At 43.4% G+C, this 27683-nt stretch overlaps 1 protein-coding gene across 9 annotated transcripts; it reads right to left on the minus strand.

Moving 5' to 3' along the window:
* Positions 1–10: 10 nt before the first annotated feature.
* TBC1D24 (TBC1 domain family member 24) lies at positions 11–27546 on the minus strand. Of its 9 annotated transcripts, none has more exons than XM_009958410.2 (12): positions 23924–24300; positions 23773–23826; positions 20871–20973; positions 19244–19388; positions 18499–18567; positions 14915–15949; positions 13042–13059; positions 8507–8665; positions 7506–7569; positions 5353–5448; positions 4702–4936; positions 11–3231 (listed from the first exon to the last, which is right to left on the minus strand). In XM_009958410.2, the coding sequence occupies exons 6-12, from the start codon at positions 15871–15873 to the stop codon at positions 3077–3079; spliced, it is 1686 nt and encodes a 561-aa protein (XP_009956712.1). In that variant the 5' UTR covers positions 15874–15949; positions 18499–18567; positions 19244–19388; positions 20871–20973; positions 23773–23826; positions 23924–24300; the 3' UTR covers positions 11–3076. The 9 variants fall into 9 exon arrangements, 8 of the variants coding, with proteins under 8 accessions (XP_009956712.1, XP_086329007.1, XP_086329010.1 ...); XR_015183874.1 differs by lacking the exon at positions 13042–13059 and adding an exon at positions 4158–4257 and having other exon boundaries at positions 3194–3231; XM_086472881.1 differs by lacking the exons at positions 13042–13059; positions 23924–24300 and adding an exon at positions 27508–27546.
* Between the last annotated feature and the right edge of the window lie 137 nt (positions 27547–27683).

Below are 27683 nucleotides of genomic sequence, written 5' to 3' on the forward strand. Positions count from 1 at the left end.
ACAAAGTCAGTTGCCTCCACAGTCAAACACCTTTTAATACAATTCAAGATTCTGCACAGCGACAAAAACAGAATCAATGTACGACAGCAATTCCAGCGGTAGGGTAGAAAACCATTTCAGCAGCACACCACCACCCATCTGAAGAAAAACATCACCCCAAACAACACACACAGTCATCTCAACCATGAACAGTATGACACTCACGACAGAGCTAGCAGAAAGGCATCTCACGTTAACAGCTGAGTGCCTCAGCGTCCGGTCTGTCCAACAGCAGCACTCCAGGTGCCAGTCACAGGGGCTGAGCTCTTCCAGTGCCACGGCTGCAGGTGAGCTCTTGGTCCCGCTGGCCACAGCATCAGTGTCCCTACAGCGACTGCAGGGTCAGAGGGCAGAGGAACTCACTCCCCATCAAAAATGAGGGGAGATTTCCAAGGACAAAGCACATGACGTCAATGCACACGCACAAAAAGCACTCAATCGATCTGCAGGTGCCATCCCTCCATGGCTAAACAGAGATCTCTCTTGGCATGAAGTTTAACTCTCTGAAGAACAGTACTGCCCACCCCTCCAACTCGTCTTCACTTATCTCAACACAGAGGAAAGAGGAGCTTGTCCCTTCCCTTTGCTAAATGGCCTCTATTAATAGGAGGCAGATTGTCGTGCTTCACCAGAAAAGGGAGCATGTCAAAGTGCACGATCTGTGGGAACGAAGTCTGCCCAGCCTGGTGGACAGCTGGAAATGGTTCCTGTGGCCTGGGAACAGCTTAGATGCCACTTACAATATACTCAAGTTTCTGGTGTCAGGAGTTTCTGGTCCTTTCTGCCTTCACGAGAACATTACAAAGCAAAAATGGCTTCTCGGGAAAGCAAATACTCTCTCGAAGAACTGTGGTACCTGAGGCCCAGCCTTCAGCTCTCCAGCTCCACACCGAACAGCTAATCAAGTGACACTGGCCTCTTGCGGTCACTGCTGCCAGCAGGACTACAAACTACATCAGCAGCTTCTCGGAATTACAAGCACTTCACAGCTGGGCTACTTCAGATAACTTTCTTTAACTTTCTGATAAGGCACCCATTGTAGTAATTGTCTCAAAACCCAGACTGTGGTCGCCACCTCAAGAGTTTTGCATGTAACACAAAGTGAATCACCTGAACTTTGATATGCACTTGGTCAGCAACCACCACTAACTACACAGGGGAAAAGCAGCCTCTTAGCTACTGGAAGGGAAATCAAGTCACCTGAGGTGTCTCACAGCCACAACAAGAATTACACATGAGGATTCACACATGAAAAGGAACATTCATTTCTACCAAACAAAAGGATTGTGTGGAGATGACACAGCACTGTACAATTCCTTTTGCTAGATTACTGCGGCCTCTTGCTTATTCAGGCTATTCAGATTTCAAACGCACATCCTGGTCCTGCAGGACGTCTGCAGCAGGGTAGTGCTGCATCAAACTGAACTGACCCCCGGCGTGTGCCTCAAGACTGATACAAATGCGGATCGGCAGCAGCAGCAGGAGGAGGATCAACCCTCAAACCCTTTACCCCCCTTGCAAACTCACACAGGTCATCGCTCAAATGGCTCTGGGCGTTGTGTGCTCCAAGCCCAACGGACTGCAAACCCACAGACATGGAGCAGCGGTGGGACGCTGCCAGCCACCCAGCTGAACCTCTTACTGTAAGAATGAAGATTTATCTTTAGTCACATGAAAGGCCGGTTTCCCGTCTAGTTAAGCTACCAAAAAGGCATCTTTTGTTGACCTTTCCTGCCAGGGGAGGGGGTGTGTCAGCAGTTGTACTCATCTGGCACATGGGAAGCTGAGCTGAGGCCCGCGACTGACTTTTGAAAGACACTCAAGACTCAGATGCCTGAAACTCACCGATTTTCAGTACTGCTCCTTGAGTTCTCACACTAGATGGATTTATGAGTGACTACGAGTTATTTCTGACTTCAAACACCCAAATCCCTGTGCGCTATGAACGGAGCCGGGAAAGGAAAGTGCTTCTTAGGTATGGCTCAAGAGGTGGGATGGTACTTGGGTAGCTGCATCTGGCAGGAATGGTGAGTGAGAAAAATCACATCACCACTGCCAGCTGCAGGAAAGATTTTGCAGATAAAACATATTCATTTTGAGTGAAATTAACTAGAGTCCCGCAAACCCTGCCAACACAGAGCTTGATGGAATTCCTGACAAGTTAACAAGCTGAAAATTAATGCTATTGTGTTTTGTGTTGGTTTTGTGTGTTTTCAGCTTCCAGGAAAGGTCAAGAAAGGGAAGTTTCTGAGCACTGCATATACGCTGTACCTTTCAGCTGCCTGAAGCATGAGTCAGTTTGAAGTCATTATACTGATATGGAATAGGACTGTAAACAAAATCAAGCCTTTGAGACATCATTGTCCAGTCTGGATGCCCTCCTCAGAGGCAGACTCCTCAAACAGATGCAACTGGAATGTGTCAAGGGTTCAGGTACAAGGAGAAGGATAACCTGCAATCACGGTTCTTGTGTGAATTGAGGGCTTTCGTAACTTAGGAAACAGTAAGTACTGATTTGTCTGCACCATGTCTCCTTATAGCAGGACAATGATTCTATGAACTACTGTTCTGCGTCAAATCTGAGGTCACCAATGTTCCCTGCGAGTGGACATTTGATATTACTGGCTCAAGCCAGCCACTGGTGCCAGTGGCACACAGCTCTACAGTACACCTCAGCCTGCTCCATGCCTCTGAGAAACTGCACCAAACTCGAACCTATCCTGTGATACAGACTGGTATCCATCCGTATTAGGATGGTTTGAAAACATTACAATTTCATTTTTACCTAATAACAGGACCCGAATCCAGATCTCTAGAGGTAAAGAGCTAAGGAGTTAATCAGATATATTACTACACCTTGACTCGTCTTAAATAAAACAAGAGTAAACAACTAAGCCCTGCATTCAAGTACACCACTTAGTAATTACTAAAAACCACTGAGCCCAGCAGAAATCATGTTCTAACTTGGCTCCTGTGTTAGAATTTGCCTTGGGAATCCTAGGACAATTGAAAAACTAGTTTATTAATGATAGTCATGTCAACCATTCATGGTGTCCCTGAAGCCCCACACCTCCAAGACAGAGATCTGGAAGCTTTCAGAGCACAATGGCTGGTTATTGAAAGTATTGCAGTGGCTGGTTCTTCCATGGTTCAGATCCGCATCGAGGTAAAGAGCCTGGCCATCACCACCTCCTGTGAAGAGACAAAGACAAGTGTAAGGGTCTCTCTGCACTTCTTAGCATGGGAAACTGCTATACAAAAAAAAAAACAACAACCCAACAACAACAAAAAAAGAGGACTTCAGTGTTTTTCTCATGGGAACAACTGGAAGCCCCAAGTGATGTTTGTCTTCAGGTGTCATGGAATATGATCAAACGCATAGCTTCTAAATGGCACTATCAGAACTGGATGATTTGCTTTTAAATTTAAAAAAAACAGTAAGACAAACCAGTAAGAACAAGAAGCCTGACTCAAATGCCTGCATTTAAGATTTGGTTTTCAGTGCTGGAGGATCTTGGAAGCTACCAATTGCATATCTTCCCTCCAGTAAAGAAAACACAAAGACTTCTGTAAGCAGTCAAAAAATGAAACCAAGGAGAAGAACAAGATCAATGAGCACTGACTTGGTCTTCTAAATCATTATAAAGCACATCAGAGTTAAAGCATTTTGATTATCTGCAGGTCTATGTCAAGATTCATAGAGCTTACAGTCAGAGAATGCAGTGAAATGAAATAAATTTAGACAGAAATGTGTTAGGAAAACAAAAAGGAAGACTTCCCTATTGCTTATAGGGCAACCATCTAAGAACAGCTACTGAAAACATCTGAGGAATCAAAAGGGTGGAAATCTGGTCTACAGCTGGAATTGTGTACAACAACCACTTCTAAGCATCTACTACCCAAGCTTCTATTTCTCTTATCACTACCCACAGTGTAATACACAGTGCCTATAAGTAACCCTCTTATCTAAGGCTGATGGGAAGAGCTGGCGGGATACGTGCTCAACAGTAAAGACCTCTGAAATACATGTGGTTCATCATCAACAGTGATTTCTAACTCAGTTACACCGGCACTGAAGCTCTTGCCTGCCGAGCTGATACTGGAGCAGCCCAACTTACCGTCGATTAGAGCACACGCTGACAAGTGGGAAAGCAGGCAGCACGACGTCACAGAGGAAATCACCAGGGTAGCTGCTCTTCTAACAGGTGTCAAGTAAGGCTTTTCGGGAAAAGGACAACTACAATTTTATACCTGTTCCTTTTCGATCCCATTTAGATGACAACTTTACCAAGCCAGCTTTTGCCAAAGTCAGCAGCACCAATAAAGTTCCAGGAGAATTAACATGCTTTATAGTTTACCCTGTGTTTCAAAAAGTTTCAAAAGCCTTACATTACAGCAACGTAAGCTCCTCTTCAAGACCTACTTCTCATCATAAATTAGGCTGTGCTTAAAGCTATGATTTACTATCTCACTCAAAAATGCTTGACATGCAAGTTTTCCCACAGAAATTTTTTGTTGGGTAATAATGCCAGGTTTTGGCCACTTTTACCTCTAACCATAGCGATACTGAAATACATGTATGGTAAACACGGGTGATTCTCGTACCTAAGGCAGACAGGAAGAGCTGGTAGGACATATGCTCAAATTCTCACCCTGACTTACCTATAATGATGCATTCGCTGCTGCCAGCCATGAACATGGAGGCTGTTTTGGAAGGCAAGTTGAAGTGTCGAGCTGACAAGAAGGGAGAAAGGCGATCTGAGGGGTCTGACGGGACGCTGCCAGAAGAGAGAGTGCTGGAGGCTGGTGAGGCATGGTTTTCTGGCTCTGAACTGACTGTGGCCAGTTCTGGGTGTTTTATGATCACCCACTCATAGCGTTCCACTTCTGGCTGCAGCTGCATCAGGGCAGAGAAGAGCAAGGCTTTAGTTAGTGCACAGGCACTACACAGAGCTCTGGGCAGCAAAGAACATTCAAGCCCCTCAGACTCCAGCTGCACGAGTAGCAGCAAAGACTGGATCAAACTGTCTTTTAGACCAGGTGTTATCTTCTTTCTTTATACCTTTGCTTTTTAGGTGATTGAAAAAATGATGCAGTGTTTTCTGGTTTTAAGAAAATATTCTGTGTGAGGAGAGAAAAAAAGATTACCACAAAACTGAAAAATAACATTTTCTCCTCCACATTAAGAGTTCAGTAGACTTTATAAACCAGGAGGGCACATAATCCAGTCTCTTCAAGTGGAAGGGACGGAAGTGTTACTCACACCAGTGGTTCTGCCCTGCTACTGGGTAGTGACAATAAAATTTTACTCACCCTAAATACAAAGCACTCCCCAGTTCCAAAGAAACTCAGCTTGCTCCCTCCTCGCCTGCGCTCGCTCCAGTCAGTGGACAGATAAGCACCGCAGACCTAGCACAAACAGCACCATCAGGAGGCTTTCCAGCAAAGAAGAAAGGGCGTTAAACCAATTGATACCGACATTTCCGAGTCCAGAACGGAAGGTTTTATTTCAGTTTGATTTTCAAAATCTCTGTATCAGTGGATTAAGGCAGCACAAATACTTAGATCTAAAGATAGATTTAAACTGCTTAAATCCACTGGTGGGTACCCTTAAATCCTAAGAGTTTCATAAATTATTTCACATCTCTGAGGCCTTAAAGGAGAAATGTTCCAATGTAACCCCAGGTACCGAAACACAAATCACTCCAAACTTGTAAAGCCTGACTTCCACTTCCTCATTTTGGCATCCAACCAACTGTCACAAGTTACAGTATGAGCAATTCTGCCTGAACTTGGTGGCTTCCTCCATTTCAAACCGTAGGTTAAAATCAGCTTAGCTAAGCCAATGCCGCACTAGCTCAGACATTTAAAGCAGCCTATTCAAACAGCATGGGGTTCACTAGTTTCCAATAACGAAAAACATAGCCTTAGAGGGCTAAGCTTTTCTGTGGAGTCTTTTGTTTGCTCTAGAAGAATTTCTTGCTACCAGCAATAGCATCACTGCCAAGTGGACACAGACCAAACAATGAAGCTCTTAAAAAAATGGGATAAAAGCGACCCTGTGTTTTTTTTTTTCCTCAGAAATTATAGTTAAACAAAATTGTTCTAAGGTACATTTGCTGTTTAGCCTCCACCAGCATTACAAGCAGAGCTCCTAGGACAAAATTACTGAAGAGCAGTTTTTTCATATAGATAAATCATACGCATAAACAAAAAGACGGCCCAGAACTCTGTTAGATCTGATATGCTCGAAGTACACGAGAGCCATAAAATCAGAAGGCAAATTTCCTTCTTTCTGAAATCTAACAATAGATATATGAATAAAGGATGGACATAACCCTTTGCAAAAACCCCAAACCCACAACCAACAAACCCCCCCATACTTTGCCCCTACTTTTTTTGTCTGGACTACTTTTTTTTTTTGAGGTTTAAGAAATAACTGTACTATAAACCCCAGCATTACTTACAAAGCCGGACTTTTAACATGCTCCAGAACAAGCAGCAAAATAATAAATATTTTCCCTCTTGCCCTTAGATACCACAGCATTCTATAAGCCATTGGCATGTCAGCGCAGGCCTGGGATGGCAAGGACCATACACAGAACTATGAAACAGCCTGGACCGTCAGCATTAGGTAGATGCAAATAGGAGTAGAAATGGGCTTTTTCAGGCATAGTCATCCAGCAGGAACACAAGCAGAAGTATAAGCCCACAGACTGCAACAGCAGCTTAACATTATACACAGAATATTTAGAAGTCATACACAGTGGCGCAGACAAGCAAGGCTCACTACAGGAAGCCCCTGTGTGCCCTCCTTCAGAGGTTCTGGGAAACCTTCTTGGTTTATGCATTGTTTTTTTTAAACGAGCATGAAATGAAGCTGATATTTCTGTTTTCACGTTATGTTGTCCAATATAGCCACACACAGCAGAGCAGAGAACCAACACTCATTTGATAAGGCACCTGTGTGCACTCCTCAGGTTCTCACAGCTTTGTTGGTTTATTCTTTTTTTTCAAACACAAATGAGATTAAGCTAAAGCTTTTGTTCCCACATTATGTAGTCCAATATTATTCATACCATTTAAATTCTGCTACTTTCTCTCCTCACATCCTGGAGAAAATATCTTCTATGAATAATGAGTTTCTTAACACAATTCCCCAGCCTCTCCTCTGATTCTGCAATTAAGAGCGTGTAAGAGCTCAATGAGTTACTCCAGTCCATCATCCCACATTACTTACAAGAAGAGCTCACCAAGACCTCGTTTACAAGGTTTACCCAAGAATGCGTAGTCTTATAATCAACAAATGGAACCATTTACAGCATGCATTGCTAAAAAACCAAAACCAAACCCCAAGCAACTTCAGGTCCCTTGCTTCATTTTATTATAAACAGCTGTGTGTTGCAATACAGCATTACACAACTGCCGAAAACCTAATTTAACCAGCTGCCTTTCACCTCACTCACCTCTTTTGCTGTGGTCTTGATGAGCAGAAGAGTTGGTTCATGTCCCTCACTGTGAGAATAGAACCTGAAGTGCAGAGTACACAAAAATGAGCACTCAACCAGCAGCAACTGCAGTTCTTTTCCTTCTTAACATGAGGCACCGCCTCCTCCTCCAAAGGCATGGCAAAAAAGACATCTGAAGACTAAGCATATTCCTGTAGTCCATTGTAAATAACAGAGCTGAGTGTAAACAAACATTATCAAGCAGTTGTTCTTCACCCAGTTGTTTATGGCTCTGCAGAATAACTAGAAGACTACCCATCACCACAGTGGCACTTCACAGCGTTTTGAATTAAGACAACCTAAAGGAGGTTGTGTCCTGAGGACTGATGGCTGTGTCTGAAGAGCTTTCAGTTTTCATAGAAAATACTTGATGCATTCTTTTTGCTAGCTTTTGCCTTTCCTCACAGGTATATGGGGCTGGGACAGCAGACTGCTCTCCACCTCAGTACCTCAACTGCAGATGTCCAAGTCATCAGTAGGAGCTATAGGATTATAGTCTTCTGTGTCCAGTGCAAGGAGAACTCCTATCTAGCTTATCGCACTTGAAAAATAGTAACAATCAGAGCCATAGCTAGACAATTCTCCAGTTTCCAGTTCCCTTGTTCTTTGGATCAGTTTGAATGTGGATATTTATCAAAGGAGCCTGCGGAGCAGCCACTGAGCTAAACCATTTATACCCAGTGGGGAACGAACCAGTCTCAGACTAGCACATTCTGTGAACTGATGCAAGTTTGACTTTTCCAATTGGTCTTGGACAGTTCAAAATGGCTTTCCATGTTCTGGCATATGAAGTGTCCTGGTCAAATGCTGTAGCCCATAGTAATTTGTCACATTTGCATCCCATTGCTAATAATACTCCTCAGACCAAGCTCTGACTAGGCATGGCCTTTTTGTCCATCCAGCAAACAGCTCACCGGTTACTCTTTTTTGCCCTACAGTAGAGAAAAGGTTTTCCTTACCTACTCAGACTACAGCCGTGTTCCAAGGTGGTGAAAAGCAGGAGGGGCTGGCAAAGTGCAAATCGCTCTGGGATCCATGACCAGATATCTCGCATCTCTTTCACACTGACAATTTCAGACTTGAAGTTCTCAGCATGAACTGCTAAGTGCACATTCTGCCTGAGAAATACAATACAAAACATTGAGAAACAACAATTTAACACCAAAACAAGTTTTGGATTACTGGACAGTAACACACAGACAGCTGAACACTAAAGACCCTGGTAGATATGCTATTGTTCAAAGCTCCAGCCCACAGGATTAGAAGGCCATGACCTAGTGAACTGCTGCAGTTTAACATAATCCACAGGAGGCAGTGATCTGCCCTTACTGAAAGACCTGGAGTCATTCCTCTGTGCGGCAGCTGTGGTCTGCACTTTTATGTAGAGAGGACACAATGGTGAGCCAGCTAGGATGACCATGACCTTAAACAGATCAAATTATATTTGCTGTTTGAGACAGTCTCACTGGCACTAGTATTTAAGCAGTCCTAAAGAAACAGCCAGGATCTGAAAGGAACAGGTAAGTAATCCCCGCCCCCCACCCGCCCCCCCCGCCCGAGGTCCTGCCTGTATCACGGAATTAGAGAATTCCTAAACCCTCAGAAATCTTAAAGGAATCAGTATTACCAGGTTAAGCAATTTTAATCCAAGGCAAATACTTGAAGCTTTTGGAAAATTCCCACTCTTGGAAACATGCCTTTACCAATGACTTCCACTTCATTAAGGACCAAAGAAGTTTCTGGGTTCATGGTTACGGACGGAGCCTGAACACATGAAGGAATGCTAGACTCTCACACTGGAAAGCAAACCCCATACCCCCCAGAGGGGCCTGACACAATTATAAGAACTGATTCACATCTTTTAAACACTTGAAGATAATAATAATAACAATCACCATCATGATCTTAACCAGCCTCCATTTCTCAGATTAAATAAGCACACAAACCCAGAGCCTGGGGATTAAACAAGTCTTATTGCATCCATGGCCAATGTTAAAGACTTAAAATGCAAGGGTGACAGCCAAGTACAGGGTGGAAGTGACACAGGAACTTACACAAGACAATAAGTTATGGGTAGCCATTAGTTAAATGAAGCTTTAGGCAGTTTGCTCTGCATGCAAGGGTTCAGTTACAAGTATTTGCCAATTTCTGTTTTTTTTTTTTTTTTTTTGACAATTACACATTTCTTTCCTTTCAGTTTCATGGAACATAAAGAGGACCTCAATACCTCAATACTACTGTCTGCATGTATCCGAATAGCTTAGCTCACTCCCTAAACCACACAAACTATACATTTTTTTATTATTTTTCCTGCTTGTAGCACCACAAAATGAGCAGTATTTGCACTGTACTTTAGACTAGTGCTTGCTTGGAGACGTTGGGAAATGCTTTCTGAAATTTACTGTAGCTGCCTTAGTGTCAGCATTTCTAATGAAATGACTTCTTAGGTCACTTAAAAACACTAAAATTACTGCTTCCTCCAGAAAAATGAACTAAATCACTACTTGCTTTGCTACCCTGCATTATTTAATTAGCAAGGAACTTATATTTAAGCAAGCTGCAACTACCAGTGGGTTTTAAAACTTACTGTATCACTGACTAGGACATTATTTGAGCTTTTAAACACAGCAAGTTGAGGCACATGAGAGATCAACTGAAGCAAACTATGAGCCAAGACTTGAACCCACATCTTAGGAATCCTACTTTAGGTCTCAGACCTCTGGTTCTGTCTGGTCTGCAGCTAAAGACTGGTGGTGCTACGGAATCGAGCTGAGAAACAAAGCCTTGGTTTCAGTTCATCAGAAATTAGATTTTTCTCACATTCAAGGAATAAAAAAATAGTCAGCGCAGTCAACCAGTTTAGTACAGTGAACTTCTGGAGGAAAAGTACTGATGATAAATAGGCTAAAAGCTAGTGGCAATCAAGACCATTTTAAACTTACTAAACCGTGAACAAGCAATCCTCAGAATTATTTGTATGCTTGGTCTGTACATTTTTCACATGTGATCTGTTTGGGCAACTACACTTAGGTACTTGTTCCTAAAAGGCTCTGAACCTCAATGTACCTTTTCTTTTGTTTCTGTTCCTTCTCCCAGCCACTATGAACTGCTGATTTAAGGACTTTCCTACCCAGACCCCACTCAAAGCCTGTGTTCAGCAGTACTTGTAGTAACACTTTCAGTACACTGCGCCTTCCTACAACCTTTCCGCGTAGGTAAAGCATCACCTTCACAAACAGATCTTTCTGATTTACTGGAAAGCATTTACCACTGTATTACCCATTTAAAACTATTCCAGGCACGCCATTCACACCCCCTGAATACCATGGGGAATCATTCTATATCTAATGTCACCATTCAGTCAGTAAACCTGGACTGTAGCTTGACCAAAGGATCTGAAATAAAATGCCCTGCTATTTCGCAGTCAGAAATCACAGCTGCAGGTGCTTAAGTCTGAAGCCTGACCCTGTGTTGAGACCAGTGTCAATACAAAGCCTGCACCTACATCAAACCAAACTCTCTGCTGCTTAACAAAAATAGAAGTAATTTTTTTGGGGGGTGGTGGTGGGGGGTGAGGGGGTTGCGTGTGTTTCAGAAAATTGCAACTCGAATTACAAGTATCTAACCTGTATTCATCCTCTCACTTTTGACAGTATTTCTCTAATGATACTGAAAATCATCTACTTCAGTTGGGTAGTTGCTTTTCAAAGTAGTAAATGAGTGAAAATGAAAGGCACACAAGTTGGCTAAGAAAAAATAAGTTTTGATCTATATTAACTGATGAAAATTAAGTTTAGCCTTCACCACACCAGAGGTCTTTCAGGGTTAATCTAGTAAAAAACCAAACAATGCAGTTTGTGAGAACACTAAATCTGGACTGGCACTCCATTAAAGTCTACCACTAGAACTGAACAAATTCATTAAGAATTTACCCTGCATTAGCATTTTCCTCAGTTCTTCATGTTAGCTTACTGGGATCAGCATGACAACTTTCTATCGATCGCTGATGTTGGAAAGACATGGTCAATTGCTACTATCCCAAAGGAAATTTGATTTAGAAAAGTAGCACAGTTTAAATGCTTAATAAAGCAGCTTATTTGCTATCTTCGTAGGACCATTGCTTTTACAGCTCTATCATTAATACAACGTGCTTCAGAGACCTCGAAGTTCCTGAAGATAAAGCCAACCTGCTCTACTTTGTTTTGGGCCACATCTTATAGGGTCCACATTATCCTTAAAATCCATTATAACTTCAGTTAGGGCATAAATGCGTGGTAGAAGCGATAAGCTGTTTCTCAGTCATAAACAGCAATACAAGCCTTATATGGTGTACAAGCCTGAAACCTAATCCCGTGTTGAGATGAGTGTCAACAGACACCCTGTATCTACCCAAGTCCCCTCAAACCCAAACTATGTGCTTCCTAGCAGAAATCAAGGCTTTCTGTTGCTTTCAGAACGTTGTAACTACAGTAAAAAAATACACGGATGGTGAAGATTTGCTTGGCTGGAATTAACAGCCTGCTGAGTCGTTAGAGGTAAAATTCTCAACACACAAGATATGATAAGAAACAAGCTTTGATAAGTCTCTTAAGGTGTTCTTTCAGACAGGAAAACATGAGGAAATGAATTCTAATTTTGATTTAACAAAGCAGTACAAATGTTAGTGTGTATCACCTACTAAAGTTAACTCAGGGCACCTGCAACAAGGCCAGAAGATTCTCAAAAGCATTAAACCTACACATCTATTTAATACTCACAGGGCAGTCCTTCACCTTTACAAGTTTTCTGCTTATCAGGTAGCACAATCCACTGGGTTTTGTTCTTTAAGATTTGCTTTTCAGGCCAAAACTTGATGAATGACTTCATTAACCATTAATGCTATACGGCTGAGTAATTCTGACCTCCTTGACACAGGAAAATAGACTTGTGTTCTTGCCTCTAAAAAACCCTACCTACTTAAAAATAAATACAATCTAGTATGAATAGACACAGGTCACTTTTAGGAGCGTGCCAAGTTGGGTTCAGTCCAACATCTTTCCGATCAACTGCAGAAAGCTTGCGAAGAAGAAAAAAAAGTTGAGTAAGTCTCACATCTATTGCAACAGCATATACCAGGTTTGGATATGGGACCATACCCAACAGTTCTGACCTGTCACTTAGGATGGCTTAAAAAACCAGCACTTTTTCTTCCTGTGTAGGGAGGACGTATATCCCACCACTAACATCACCCCTTTCCCTTCTGGCAAGCACAGGACCGTACTGCTGTGTGGCAGCGCCATGTTGACTGGCCAGGCCCTTACCGTGCGCCTCCGCGGGTGCTCTGAGGTAACTTTGCACGAGCGTAGTCAGGAGACGTTACACAGCAGCTGGATGCTGCAATTGCTGCCCTGCTCCTCCTGCTCCAGCGCGAGCAGTAATGACAGCCTCGGAACAAACCACCAGCCAAAGACAGAAGGAACAAGCAAAGCGCAAAGATTCAAGGGTTTTAACCTACCTTTTGGGAGGTGCAACACTGCAGACAGGAGGGGTGCAGTGGTACGGAATTGACAGAAGGAGAACGTATAAGGAGAAAGACAAAAAAAAAAAGATAGAAAAGATCAATGATTTCCTACATCTGCGACCAAGTGAATGAAAGGAGCCTGGAGAGAAACAAAGCAAGGTTTGGTTTGAATCACCAAGCATGAGAAAAACAAACAAACAAAAAGACAGGTTAAAATATTTCCTATTTCTACTTTTTTTTCTTTCCTTTTCTGCTACCTGCTTGTAGTTACCTGATTGGAAAATAATTCATCTCCTTGCACAGGCCAAACACATCTGGACAAGAGAATTCACTCGTATCCCGCTGAGCACTGGAGAAAAGCTCACTTCTCCAGCACCCACATCTGCCTACTGGGATCCAAACTGAGCCACATTCACAGCAGTACGGGCCAGGGGACTCTGAGACGTTTCAGAATGTTTACAAAAGCAGCCGGGAGAGGATTGTTTTTCATTAGCAACTCTGCCCCGTCAGGCAGTAACGACTTGCATTATTTAGGTACAAATTTACTGTATTTTGCTCTGAAGGCATCACTGTTGTTCTGAGCAAGAGCTCCTCTGCAACACTTAACACAGTGGGAGCTTCCGGGGTTTTGGTGGTTGGTTGGCGTATTTTTTGTTTATTTTGTTTTGTTTTATTTTATTATTTTTTTTTAATTTAAAGCTTTCATTTTGTTGCTGAACAATATACTCAGACAGGATATTACAACTCTCCTGAACCTTCGTATAGGAAGAAAAGATACACATTGGAAGAGTTAATACTTCTGGTTGCAAGTCCCAAACACAATGGTCTGAACTCTACCTCATGTGACATTCTGGTGGCTAAAGGCCTTCAAATATTTCAGCCTGACAGAGTGGTCGGAAACAGAACACATCTACAACACCAGTGTTTACCTGCACATACATTTGCACTTGGCAAGGTGCTGATTTTGTTTAGATTAATAATATTGCTGCCTTTTCTTTATACATGGGGAGGTATTTCAAGTAAGCTTTTATTATTGTGGCTTTTACTACCACATTGAAGCAGGATTTCATTTACTAGTTTTATAGCTTGCTTTTCCTCCCCTTGTTTCTGAAAAGAAATTGTGATTATCCAATCATTGTTTGGATCAGTATCCTCACTCTTCTCTTCCATGGCTCTTTCAAAAATCATTACTCCTAACACTACAGGGACCTGTCACAAAATAGGTCAACTCCTACCTATGACTACTATATGCTTGACTTTCAGGAGGCTTGCAGTCAAACTAATTTTAAAAGTAACCTGTAAGAAAGACTTATTTCTTTCTTGTTATGTAAAATAACTTCTCAATAAAGCAAAACATTCCCAGCTGGGACAGTTTTTGCCTACTTACACTATGGAAACTACTGAATTCACAGTACTGGGTGGCATGAAACTGCCATTTGGCGAAAATGATGTCATATTTAAGAGGTAAACTTTAGCATTTCTTTGGGTACTTCTCTTCTAAGGAATTTATCAGTGGTTTTCCCAGCTTTGCTAAAATGCCTTTTAGTTTAAAAACAGCTTGGGAAAGACACTTTTGAGACACAATACTTGCAATTAATATGTACCTGTAAAGAGTAATTAATCACTGAGTAAACGATGAGAAACTGCTTTGTTTCTCTTGTATCAGAACACTTCAGTTACACTTCTCATTACGCCAGCAATGCTTCATTTTGGGGCCGCTGACTTTTTCCGCAGAGAAAAACAATCAGCAGAGATACCTACGTGTACCAGTAGAGACTCCCCAGCAGCCACCCAGGACTGACTGACTGCTCATCCCGTTGGGAAACACTCTCAGGATCACTTGGGCTGCCTGTAGCGAGAGTCCTACCTTTTCTGTTTGACCGTGATGCCCTTCTGCTGCAAAGCCTTCTCGTTGGCCATCTGCAGAAGCTGGATCTCCTTCCGAGAGAAAAGGCGGATAGCAAAGGCTTTTTCCAGCAGCCTCTCCGGAGACACTGACTTGGCAATGTCTCTCACGAAAGTGCGAATGTCCTGCTGTATGCTGTCAGACTCCATGGGCTGCCCAGCTCTGACTTTGTGAAAAAATTTCAGGAGCGCCAGCGCGACGCGGTACAGCACTTTGTAGCCCTCCACCAGAAACACATCAAAGACCCGCACAACGTACGCCATCGGCAGTTCTCCAAAGAGCCACCGCTGCCAGTCGGAATATACCTCCAACACGTCCTCGGACATGGCCACCATCAGCTTATGCGCCGCCTGGCAGTACTTGTTCACCAGGTCACCGAAGGTCATGCAGGAGGACTCGAAGGCTAAGAACGTCTGATCGATGAGCCGCTTAGATGGGTCATTGCAAGCAAGGATGCGACAGACCTGTTCAAAGCACTCTGCCTCGTCTCTGCTGTAGTGGAGGAGCAAAGCTATCATGGAAGGCAGCGCTGGGCAAAACGATATGTCTGGGAACTGATTCGCAATGCATAAGATAATCTTCCTGACTGCCCCGACACCTTCGGCGTTCAGGCAGTATGTGGGGATCAGGCTGTTATCCACAAACTCTGGTAGTGGAAGGGAGCTGCTGTTACGTTTTCCAACAATCTTCACAACAATGTCCCGGTACACATTTGCATCTGGGGTCACTGTGCGGCACGGGATGTTGCCAATTAGTTTGTGGTACACTTTGGCTCTTAGAGAGTGGTTCTTGGCCCAGTAGCCCTGTCGGGCCAGCTGCTTGAGCTCCTGGAACTCCGTGCAGGTTAGCTCTTTCGCATCCTGGCTCTGGACAGTAACATCCATTTTGTCCCAATCCACAAAGCGGTTGTAGTCATCCATGGCTCCAGGAGAAGCATATCAGATAAATTATGAGAATGGAGACCTTACTTGGTCATTAAGTGACTTGCAGCTTTTCCTGCAAAAGAAAAAGTAAAAAAAAAAAAAAAAAAAAAAAAAGAGGTTTGAGTAACAGGTAATCTCACATTTTCTTTAGGAACACACATGTACATTCAACTTGTTCCTGCAATGCCAAAACCGTTTTCTAAAGCAAAGAAAGTTAAAGATACATACCTCTTTATTTTTAAGTCAAACATTACTTCCATTCTGTCAAAAACTCATACTGAAGTAGTTTATCAATGGCCAGCTGAGAGGTAGTTTCTGAGGACAACTCCACGGGAGGTTAATCTCCCTAACCGAAGGTCCAAGCTGAGGCATGGACCTTTATGTTAACTTCTCGCTTAGAGAACAGAACCCTTCCACTTCAAAAGCACCCATTGTAAAATCTGTTCAATTTGCAATCTCTCTTCCTCATTCTGGGGAAGTAACTGTTATTTATACCACAAGGATGCAGTCTCACGAGCAGCTTACGCTGTTCTGTGTGGCCAGTGACATGAGACACCGACCTCCTGCTAGCCACAGCCATGTGTTCTTAGCCATTTCTTTGCGCTGGTACTAGGACTTGTGTGGCCACAAGGTCACCCAGACCAGCTTGTCAGTCTAGTACATCTTTTCTTTTCCCTTGGACAAGCAAGATTTGCAGCTGTGTGGTCAGGCAGATCACCGCTAGTGCCTGAACACGAGTGCAGGACAGAGCCACCCTTCTGACTGCACTGCAGGCTCGAGTCACCTTCAAACAGCTTCATGAAACTGCTTCTTAAGTCCCCTGAGCACTGCACTGGACTTCTGGTCACGACCCTGCACACACTTCTATGATCAAACCACCCTCTAGAGGGCCTGCTACCACCAACATTAGAAGATTTTAAAAACATAGACCATCACCATAGCACCAGGAGCTGAAAGATCGGGTTCTGGCCTCTAATTCCTCAAACCACATGTTTACACGGTCTACCGCTTGACTCCAGCTTTAAAGTACAACTGTTTCTCAGCAGACAGCACGACTTCAGACACTAATGCCCATACCCGAATCAGCTTTAATCAAGTCAGTGCAAAACTAGAAGGGGAGATACAATAAATTGCACTAACAACAGCAGGCAACAGGTCTGCCCAGCGCTGGAACGCCTCTGCCAATGTGTCCTCAGTGCTAGATAAAAGCTAGGAAGCACATGGCCGTTGATGCTGCACCCTCTGCGAAGGCAGATAATCCCTATAAAAAGCAACAGGCCTATAACACTGTTTTGTACAATTGAGACATTTATGCAGCAAGGCTAAATCAACAGAACCAGTTATTGAAACACTTCCAGAGAACCCTTCGTGATCCCTGTGTTAGCAGACGGGAGAGCGTACGGAATTTGACATTTATCAGCATGGTCTTTCACTACAACAGGTGCATTAAAATGATTTGAGACCCGTAAGGTAGATACCCCATCAAAACAGATGACTCATCCTCCCTACTTTACTACGGGAAAGTAAAACAAATATTTTGCCTCTAGTAGACAGAAGTTCGTAAACATACAATTAGCATTAGCTTGGACAGCCCTACATTTAATTCCATTTAGATTCTGACTAAATATTAATCTGGGTATTTCGGAATCACATGCTGAAACTCAAAAATTTAACTCCTCTTTTAAAAGGTTGGCAGCAACGTACAGGAGCCTTTCAGAGAAGGCTTTTGGATAGCTCTTCTCCACAAAATATTCACTTCAGGGTTTGTTCTTTTTTTAATAAAAAGAAGATTCTTTGAGTCATCTTTATGCAATGTAAGAGCAATACTGAAATGCTCATCATTTATTTTTGTTGCATTCTTCCATATCTGAAATTAATTCTCAGACTGTAATTAAAGGAGGCAACACATTGTCCCAACTTCAGTTCTGAAAGTCAGTTATCCTACAATGTTTGGAAATGATGCCTCTCATACAAGCAGAGAGCTTGTCTTCAGGATAGGCAAAGGCAGTAACAGTAGGATACCAGTCCATCACACAGTCAGTGTCAGCTCTGTGGAATTTAATATTTTTCTGTCATTTTTCACCTGGGAATCATAAGGAAACTCATTATCTTTAATTCATATCCTAGAATAAGATCTTTGAGGAGAAGAGAAATTTAATCCTATTTAGTAGTGATCAAAGCGTGGAGAGATGAACCATTCTGTTCATGGTCACTTCAGTATAGAAACTACCACTACCCTGTGCTTGCTGGACTCTCCGCTATGCAACAGCTTCATCTCTTGGGAGCTGCCTACATCTATATTAGGGAGGGTTAAGTAAAATGTCCATCACACAAGACAAGTTCTAAGATACTTAGAGCTACATCTCACCTGTCCTTTTTCCTACAAACCTTCTTCTCCCTCCTCCTTACTCTTTCCTGTCTTATTTTCTATCATTCAGAGACACAGGCATACTTAAAGGCTGCATCAAACAGTCATTTTTCCCTCTGGAAGTTACTTCCCATTCCAGAAACTAATGAATTTGATGAGTATGTTGTCCTCAGCAAGCTCACTGAAGCCTGTGGCCAGAGGATGGAAGTCAAACTGACAGAACATTCAATCTGAACTTACAGACTTATACATACTTTGGCTGGGATAAATCTGCTTGGTCTGCAAGTAGGTCTGGCCGCTTATGCTTTCCAAAGCTCCAGATGCTGCAAGAAAAAATGACAGCAAAGCAAATGGGCATTGTCAAGGTTGCCATAGCATCACCAGCTCTTAACTGTGCTTGCAAAACCAACAGAATTGGTGTGCTTCAGTGTAACGGTACACAGCTCCTGACACTGTGCCAACAGCTACTGTAAGCCAGCAGGCCTCATGGGGGAGTATTTACTTGCCAAAGGAGAAGAGCACAAGAGATCTCAGGAAAATTCCAGGCAGACTTCATCTCCTCCTCCCACTCCTTCCAAATCCTCCTCCATCCCTCCCTCCCTCTGGGCAAGTTCTCTCTCTTCTGGCAACCCTGTGAAGAGCAATGTTTAACTTCAAGCTGGTGGGAAGAGGAGACAAAAGCTCTCTCACGTTCAGTAGCAAAAGGGCTAGCTGGTGTGGCTGTCTCCTCCCACAAGGGAGCAAGCAGGCAGTACAGGCTGTTCTGTTTGCAGGGACAGAAGGCTGGAGTGTCTGTTAAGCAGTAAAAATAGAGGAGGCTGGCTGTGTAAGAGCGTGTGTCTGTGCCAGTAAGTCCCATCTTCACCTGACTGCTTGGCTTTCACATCTAAAGAAGGGGTAACACCGAAGAGAAAAAACCAGTCCAGAATGAAACGTTTGGACAACAACATGGTTAAAGGCAGGCAGAAAGAGCCATTGAAACCCCTTATTGCAACAAACCTCCTTCCTTCTTGCTAAAGGAACTTCAGAGAAGCAAGCATCACGTTGTGGTAAGTATCCTCTAACTGGAGATGGGCACAACAGGACGGATCGGCACCCGAACTGCACAGAACGGAAATCTTTTCAAGTACCTGTTAGAACAGAACTATAAGGGGATTGCAGAAATTAGCAAAAAAATTAAATTACTCATAACAACAAAGCTTGAAAGTTATGCATACCTTATTTAAGGGGAAGCCGTCATGACCCTTTCTAATCAGCCTGACTTTTACAAAGCAGCAGGAATTAACACAAAGAACAGAACCAGGAGAAAAACCTTTTTTCTTAGTAACTGCCACACCATTTTGAGATTGTTAGATCTATTAGCCTGTAATGGAGCTCTTCAGTTAAGTGCAACATAAAAAAAAAACCCACACAATTGACAAGGAGAACTACAAAAATGCATATTGAAGATATGCCAAAAATGGCTGCAGAATAGGCAAAAGATTTTCAAGGTTAAGTTTAAACTATGAAGCAAGCAAGTAATCATCACAATTCAGAACCGAGCACGGTAACTGGAACTGGCATGATTTCAAGCCAGTGACTAATACTTCGCTGGCTAGTCTAGCCACACTTTCCATTCCGTTCCCTTCGTTCTCCCCATTGTCACCAGCGCTACTTTCAGAAGACAGTCGAAAACTGTGCTGAATTTGTATAAAATATAAAGCAGTGAAGCCAAGCACGACAAGTCAAATTCTGATACTGTCTGTGAAGAGAAATTCTATGAAAGTGTCTAAAAATACATCAGCATAAAAAGAGAAGATTCGAATTACGACTTACTTTCACTATGGGGAATATAAAGCTCCAATTCTACTAAAGATAACATGGCTAGACAACTTTGACAAAATGCAGGAACTGGCAAACTCAAGCATCTGAAGTACAGCTAACCTAGAGGACAATTATTTCTTTCAAATCCAGAGCGCACACAGTACTCCACAGCAGTGGAATATTTACATTCTAAGCTTCTTAAAAATAAACTCCAGCTTTGGTTAAAACCTAAGATTATGTGACTTGATATCGCTTTTAATAAACACAAGGAAGTTTCCTAAAAAATATTAAATTCTAATTAATCAGGAAAACCTTGTCCCCTATTCCATTTAGGTATTCTTGCAACTTTGTGTTCTGAAAGTTTGACTACAGATTAATAGCTTTTTAAGACACTTCATTCAAATCTAGTGTAGCTGCTCTATAACAAGAACCCCAAACTTTGAAAATAACATTTTTCATCCTAACCACAACAGTTACACCACCTCTGATTCGCCTATTTGCTATGTACTATACACATGCAGCCAGATACCAACGACCAAAATTTTGGCATGCATTTTTATAACACGCTAACAGACAGCAAGAATTTCCTTTTGCTGCCGTTACAAACCCAGGCTAATGCTAAACTCTCAGACCTGCAGGGTATCATTTGCCGTTTATACTGTTGCATAGTGATGTAGCCAGGGAAGAGACTCAAGCCTACTCTCTATCATAACCTCGTTAAACTAATCCGAGCAGAAGGCACAAGAACAGGTAATGAGAACTGCTTCCTCAAGACTGCTAGCTATCAGTCCTCATCCCAGCAAGAGAAAATTAAACCGAAAACCTGAGTAGATGATTTTCCATCCTTGAGGAATACTCAATCACATCTGAGATGCTTGCTTCACACACCAAAGAATCTGACAGAAGATAAAGCAAGACAGTAACACCTGCAGAATAAAAGACAACTAGCAGTTAGTCTCTCCTCCCCACATACTTCAGCACACCCTGCAGTTTTCCCCAAGCCCAAACGTACAGCAGCATACCTTGACATCTCTGCTACGTGGACCTGGAACCAAGACTGAACCCCACTGTGCCGCCCCCCTTCCCCCAAACACCTCCTGATCAGAAGCATGCTTTGTCACGTTCACAGCTTCAGTGTCTTCCTATGCCACAGCTCGCCGGGGAAGGTGTAGGCATCAGAGGCAAAACGAAGTGCTTCATTTAGCACCCCAACGAGCTGCACACAGCCAGCTCATCCTGTGCAGGACAGCAATTCAGACCACGCTGATGCATTCTGGAACGATGAACCTTTTTGGGAGCGCACACAGCGTTCGATGGATTGCTTTAACGAGGTTAAATGCAGTTCGATCTCTTTACGATCTGCCCTGGGCGCTGCGTACAGCACAAGCTGGGCTCCAGGAACACAATTCTGAATAATATTCTAATACTGGTTTACCAATAACAATAGCGGATTAGTTAGCAGCTCCCTGCCGGGTTTTTTATATTCTTTTGGGACAAAGTCTCTCACTTTCCTGAGTAACTAATGAAGACCTGATATAAGAGTATACTACAGGTCAAATCATTGTAGACATCCAGATTATTTCTCTTGGGATGTCACCGTTGCATAAGAAGCAGTCACAGGAGGTTTGTCCTAGAATCTCATGCTTTCATTCTCAGAAAAATACTACTGTCATCTTAAAACAGGGTCTTTCAATTATCTGTGATTAACCTCTTGTGTACTTCACTACAGTCAAAAGTTCAAACACAATGAGCTCTTCACTGCTGGACAGATAAACAACAGTAGCTTACACTTCGGGAATGTGTGTGCCTTGTATCTGCAAGCACTTCATAGAAAGCAGCACCCCTCCTTCCCATCCCCTGCCCTGGGATGACACAGGCACTTTAATACTCAGTCGCTGTTGGTACTGTGAGCTGTACTGATCATTAAGATACCATGGAGGTACAAAATAAACACACAAACACAAACAAGATAAAAGTCTGGAAAAAAAGCCAAAACACTCTTGTTGAAAAAAACAGAAAAGAAAATACATGGTTAACAGTTCCAACAAAGGGTGAAAAAGGCTAAAGAGCATTGTGAGAGGATACTGAACGGTAACTGTTACCAAAGAGGTAGATCAGGAGCTTTCTGTCCAGCCTACCTTAAAAAAAACAAGGAACGACTAGTAAAATTAAAGAGAGGGGATTTCCTATTTTCCCCCCCCGCCCCCAAACCAAAAGAAAACAGCATTTAAGCAGCAAAACAATTTTACACTATGTATTAAAAATGATGCATTTAAAAAACCCCTGTCAATGTAGTGCAGAAAAAACCATACAATTTTCCTACTATAGTGACTGTGTTCTTCTGGTTTCTTCCAATTGTAAGAATGAAAAAATCCCTCACATTGTGCTAATTATTCTTCTTTCCTTTGTTTCAAAACCAGAAGTAACTAGAAACAGGTCTCCCTCCAACAGCAAACTCTAGCTTTCAGAAATTTTACACTGAACATGCAGTCTTCAGTCTTTAATATATATATTTTTTTTTTCCTTCCCCTGAACACCTCAGTTTATATCTTTCTCTGTTTGGAAGTACAGTCTACTGTGTACAGCCAAAGATGCAGCTGAACTGCCAGTGAAAAGCTCCCACATGGTAGCAAATCCATATGCAATAAAACAATCCATTTTCCTACTCTCCTCCATTGAATGCTCTCTGTCAGTTTGATGTCTATCACCTCTAGATCTCTCTCCACTACAAACAGTTACTGGCAGAAAAGTATCTTTAAATATCTGTGCTTTGAAACGCTCTCCTCTTAGACATAATGTCTGCATTTGTTTATGTTGAACACAGATTTATTTATTTTCCTCCTATCTAAACCTTCTCTACAGGAGTACATGTAACCATGTTTTTTTTCTTACATGTTTAGAGTTTCTTTAGGCCCGGAACAGCAGCTGACAGCGTGAAAGGAAACACACGTATATTTCTACAAGTAGAAGACACAGTCTCAGCTGTGACGTTTTCTGGTACCTATCTCGGGCAGAATGCCAACAGTTGCATTTCAGGGAACTTGAACAATGTATCAATTAATTTTAATACTTATTTCTGTAGTCTTTTCAAAGTTATGCTCTACTAACTAAAGTCAAAGAGTATCAACAAACACCTCCTCTGCAGCAGCAAAGGTACAGAAACAGCATTTCATAATGAAAAACTAATTAATGTAGAATCCCAAATGATTCCTGCACTATTTTGATTATGATTTTAAAATCAAAGGGCATTTATAACCACAGATCAGCTGCTGAGTTTGTAATCCTACTATTAGTGTATTTTGCTAATCTTTAGTCTTACTAGAAGGGAAGAATGTTGGGAAGACTCGCCCTGTTAGAAGGCCATTGAGATAGTTACAGGGCCAGAGCACCAGACATACAAGAGGAGGCTTTGCTGTTGATGGTGCTCTTTACCCACGTGCTTGCTGTGAGTAAACCTAAAGGCACTTAACACACCCGACATGCCCACTCCTCTGTCAAGTGTCACTGCACTGGCCAAGGGATTCAAAGTCTCTCAGCTGGAGGAGAGGGCTTGCAGGCATACTGAAATGTAAAGCAGGAGAAGAAATCTCATCTCTGCATGGAATCAGATTATAAAGCAAACATTTTCTGTATACAGTGAAGATATTACCAAAAAGACCCTAAACAAAACAAAGAACCCCAACACTCCTCCACCCCCAGACTGAAATGCTTTTATCAATCCTTACCTTAGAACTCGTCCCTGTATAGAACTTCTTACAACTTCCTCCCTTCTCCTGGGCCTGTTAGTGAGGGGAAAAACGAATTAAAAATTAGACTTCTTTAAACAATGCATTGGGCAACATCCACATGCATCAGGCACACCAGTGACCTCCATACCTTTAGAAAAACCCCAATACTTCTGCATGGCTTCCAACCTTCATAGGTGCAACTGCAGCATAGAGAACAAGGTGACAAAGGTCCTTGCAATAGGGAAGAGCAACTAATTAACCACATCATTAAAGTGCTTCCAGCATAAATAGCTAATTTCAGTCTCTAAAACCACAAGCAGGATTACAACTTGTGGAACTTTTGTCATAAACACTTTTAGCTAATATTCTCACTGTAGCTTACTGCTGGGTTCCCCCCCTCCGCCCTTTCTCTATGGGAAGTACAAAATTCTGCATTAAACAGCAATCTCTGGAAAGTGTCTCTCTTCCTAGGACTAATGACGGTACTTGCTGCACAGGTAGGGGATTTTAGAACACCAGCTCTGCAGCTTACAGTATTTAGAGCCCCAGTTCTGAAACAAAAATAACTATATTCTGAAGATAGGCAATGGAGCATGGGTTTAAATCAGCTGACTTGCTGAGGGTTGATATACCGGGCCCACGCCCTATTAGGTAGAAAAGTTTGAACTAATCTGATAACCATTATTTTTCTTTTCAAACAAATGATATTTAGCTTCGCAGATTTTGAAATAACCCACTTCTAGTTTCCTGCAAAACACAGTCTTTACATCAACTTTATATAGGAGTTATTTCTCCCTTGTTTTCCCCTGAAAAACATAAAAAGATAATCCAGTGCTGGTGTAGCTTCACCAAAGTTACACCTGTTTTCTAACATAATGTAGCTGTGTACACCCCAAGCACAACTAAGCATGCTCATTAATACAGAGATAGGCATGAACACGGACACGAGATTTCTCCTGAGTTGCTTTCCTGAGGCAGTGGGAATCAACAACACCTTGTCTTTCGCAACATGTCTGAAAGCTCACATAATTGTCCTCTGACTTCAGATGCTTAAGCAAGAGGAGACCAAATGAGATATAGTGAACCCTAAGGGTGTGACCACCACACATACAAGCACTTTCATATATTAATATTAAAGAATTTAACACAGTCGATTCCACCTCTGGACATCTGCGGCATGTGCTCCCACCAATCCACATGGACCTCAAGCAAGTCAATCATTAATATAGTGCAATGAGGTCTGTCTGGTTTCGTATCAGAAAGGTTGTGTGTCTGCCCGATCAAGCATGAAAGGAGCAAATGGCTAAAGACTAGCATTATTTAGACAAAATCCACTGCACGCCCCGCGCCCCCCCCCCCCAGTCACACCCCACGCCAACGTGTCAGAGCACAGCAATTAAACCCAACTTTAAAGGCATCGCTACATGAGTGGACGTTTAGAAGAAATTTTAGTTCTCTACTTCTCATCGCAATTCAAGGCCACATATAGGTGGAACATAAAGAGCCATTTTTCTTTCAGGACATTAACTCGGTTTATCTATTTTGAGTGTTAACGTATATCTGTCTGCTTCGGAGCGTGCACCCACACAGTCTAACACAAGCAGCTCTAATGGCCTCTCCAACCTAACAGGCAGGGCAGGGTGTCTTGTAAAGAGCCAGAAGAACAGTAAGGACTAAATTCATGGTCTGTTGCCAATAATTTGCTTGTCACTAACTCTCTGTGGCTTCCACACTGAAGCAAAGGCAGTTACAATCTAAACAAATGCCAGGGCAGTATTATCAGATTGCAACAACCTTGGCGTTGGAGATGGTGAGAGATGTGTGCTGTGTGGACTGGTTTGCTTTGCTTGCTTGCCTTCCATTTATGGACAGGATAACTTTAGTGCAGGAATAGCTTTTTTCTTTTTTTTTTTTTTTCCTGTTTTCTTTACAGTCCATATGACAGGGCTGCTCAGGGGAAGGAGGCTCTTTCAAGGTTCCAAACTAACAGAATGAAGAAGCAAAGACAACTAAGGGGAGAAAACAAAGATCGCAATAAATTAGAGAGCTGGGAAGAGCAGAAGTGTTTAAATATGTGACAGGTCCACAGATAGCCTGTTAGAAACATTTACTTTGCAGCATTTAATTATTAACAGCAAAAAAGAGAAGCAGAAAGCTGCTTTCCCTTGTGCTCAAATTCTAGCTGCAGGATCACCTGGAAACTTTCAAATATTAATGACAGAAAAGACACTCAGTACAAAGATTCCCAATAGCTAATTATTGTGCAATACTACCCACAGCCATTTTGCAAATTACAAAGGCCATACATATCATGTATTGCTTGGAAGCAACAAAGAACCAATATAAAACGCTGGAGTCCTTGGATTCGAGTTATCGGTGGTGCTCCCGTGAAGTAACTATCTCAGAGATCAGGCTTTTGCAACATGGTCTAACTGGTAGGAATTGCACAAAGAAGAAAATTCTAACAACAGGGAATTCCTCTTGCTGGTAACACAGAGCCCTGGATGTGATCCATGTCATTTCTGCGTTCTGGGTATTCCTGGATGCTCTGACAATTCTACTGGGATTTCCTGTAAGCCAGAAAAGCTTTCAGATCCTCCAGCTTCCTGTAGGAATTGGACATAAAAATGCAAGGTTTTAAGATAACACAGCTCAGTATAGAACCACCCGCTTTCCTCTCCTCACAGCTACACAGCACCTGCATGATACCATCCCTCCTTCTGCCCTCAGACATCACCTGGGGCTGGAGTCAACCAGGCATGCGGCACCCACTTGGATATTTGCACTCCTGTTCATAGTCCCAGAAAGGCCAAGGAACATTTTGGCAAGTTCTCGTGGGACCCTAAATCCCGTGTTCAGTTGGGTAATATCCTGGCAGCCCCAATATCCCAACAGCACTCTCCCACTTGAGGATGAGCTGTATAAACGGCAGTGAGAGCAGTGCCTAGATAAAGACTAACATGAAAACAAACTGCTAACAAATTCTACTTTTGTGACAGAAATTTTAAGATATTCAAGGAAGAAGCAGCAGAACACAAGCTTTGGGTTTAGAGAGCTCTTCACGGGAACATAAACTGTCCCTTTAACTGAGGCCAACTGGCAGAGTAAGGGTAAAGTGTGAGTATTCGGCGAGCACTACCAGTAACCAGAAGGTCTGTCTTTGCCTCGGCCCCAGGCCCCGACACTCCTTGCAGAAGAGGCAGGCGACCAGCGCAGCACCGACCTGCCCGCGCACCCCAAGAGGCGCCCACAAACCACCTAAACGGCGTCGAGAGTCTCCATGCACCGGAACAAACGAAAAGGCCAAACCCGAAGCCTCCCAAGGCCGGCTCGCAGCAGAGAGGAGGGGAGAGCGCCAGCTCCTTCAGACATCGACAGCTCCCTCCGGTGCCACCGCGGGCGCCAGAGCCCACGGAAACAGTGGCCGGGGGCCGCTTCCTTCCCCTCCCCTCCCGCGGCAGCTCCTCCCCAGCCACGCCGACCTCGCCCGGGCATGGCGAGCGACCCACGGCCCGGCACCGGGAGCGAGTCCCAGCGCGGCGCCCGTGAAGGGGGCCCGACGGCGGCCGGGCTCGGGGCAGGCCCCCTCCCGGTCCGGTCCTACCCGGCCGCTCGCCGGGAAGGCGCCGCCGAGGTCCCGCCACCCGGCGCCCCATTCCAACCCCCCAGCCGGCTCCCGGTGCCGGCGGAGGCGCGCCCGCCGCATCTCGGCCGCGCTGGGGCCGCCCTTACCGCCGCCGCCCTCAGCGCCGCCGCGCTGGTCAGGCCGTCTCCAGCGGGACCGGGAGACCGAGCAGCCGTTCCGCGCATGCGCACGGGGCGCCACGGCGGCGGCGGGACGGGTATACGCATGCGCTCCGCCGGGCGGTGCGGGCACGTGCGCCGCGTCTCCGGCATTGAGGCCGAGC

This window comes from Leptosomus discolor, chromosome 14 (assembly GCF_034619465.1).
Source record: "Leptosomus discolor isolate bLepDis1 chromosome 14, bLepDis1.hap2, whole genome shotgun sequence".
NCBI classification, from domain to species: Eukaryota; Metazoa; Chordata; class Aves; order Leptosomiformes; family Leptosomidae; genus Leptosomus; species Leptosomus discolor.

Coding starts and splice junctions, on each gene's coding strand:
- TBC1D24 (XM_009958410.2), bottom strand. CDS start 15,873: ATGGATGACTACAACCGCTTTGTGGATTGGGACAAAATGGATGTTACT. Junction 7,570..8,506: donor CACGGCTGTAGTCTGAGTAG/GTAAGGAAAACC, acceptor TCTGCACTTCAG/GTTCTATTCTCACAGTGAGG. Junction 3,232..4,701: donor CAGCGAATGCATCATTATAG/GTAAGTCAGGGT, acceptor GTCTCTTCACAG/GAGGTGGTGATGGCCAGGCT.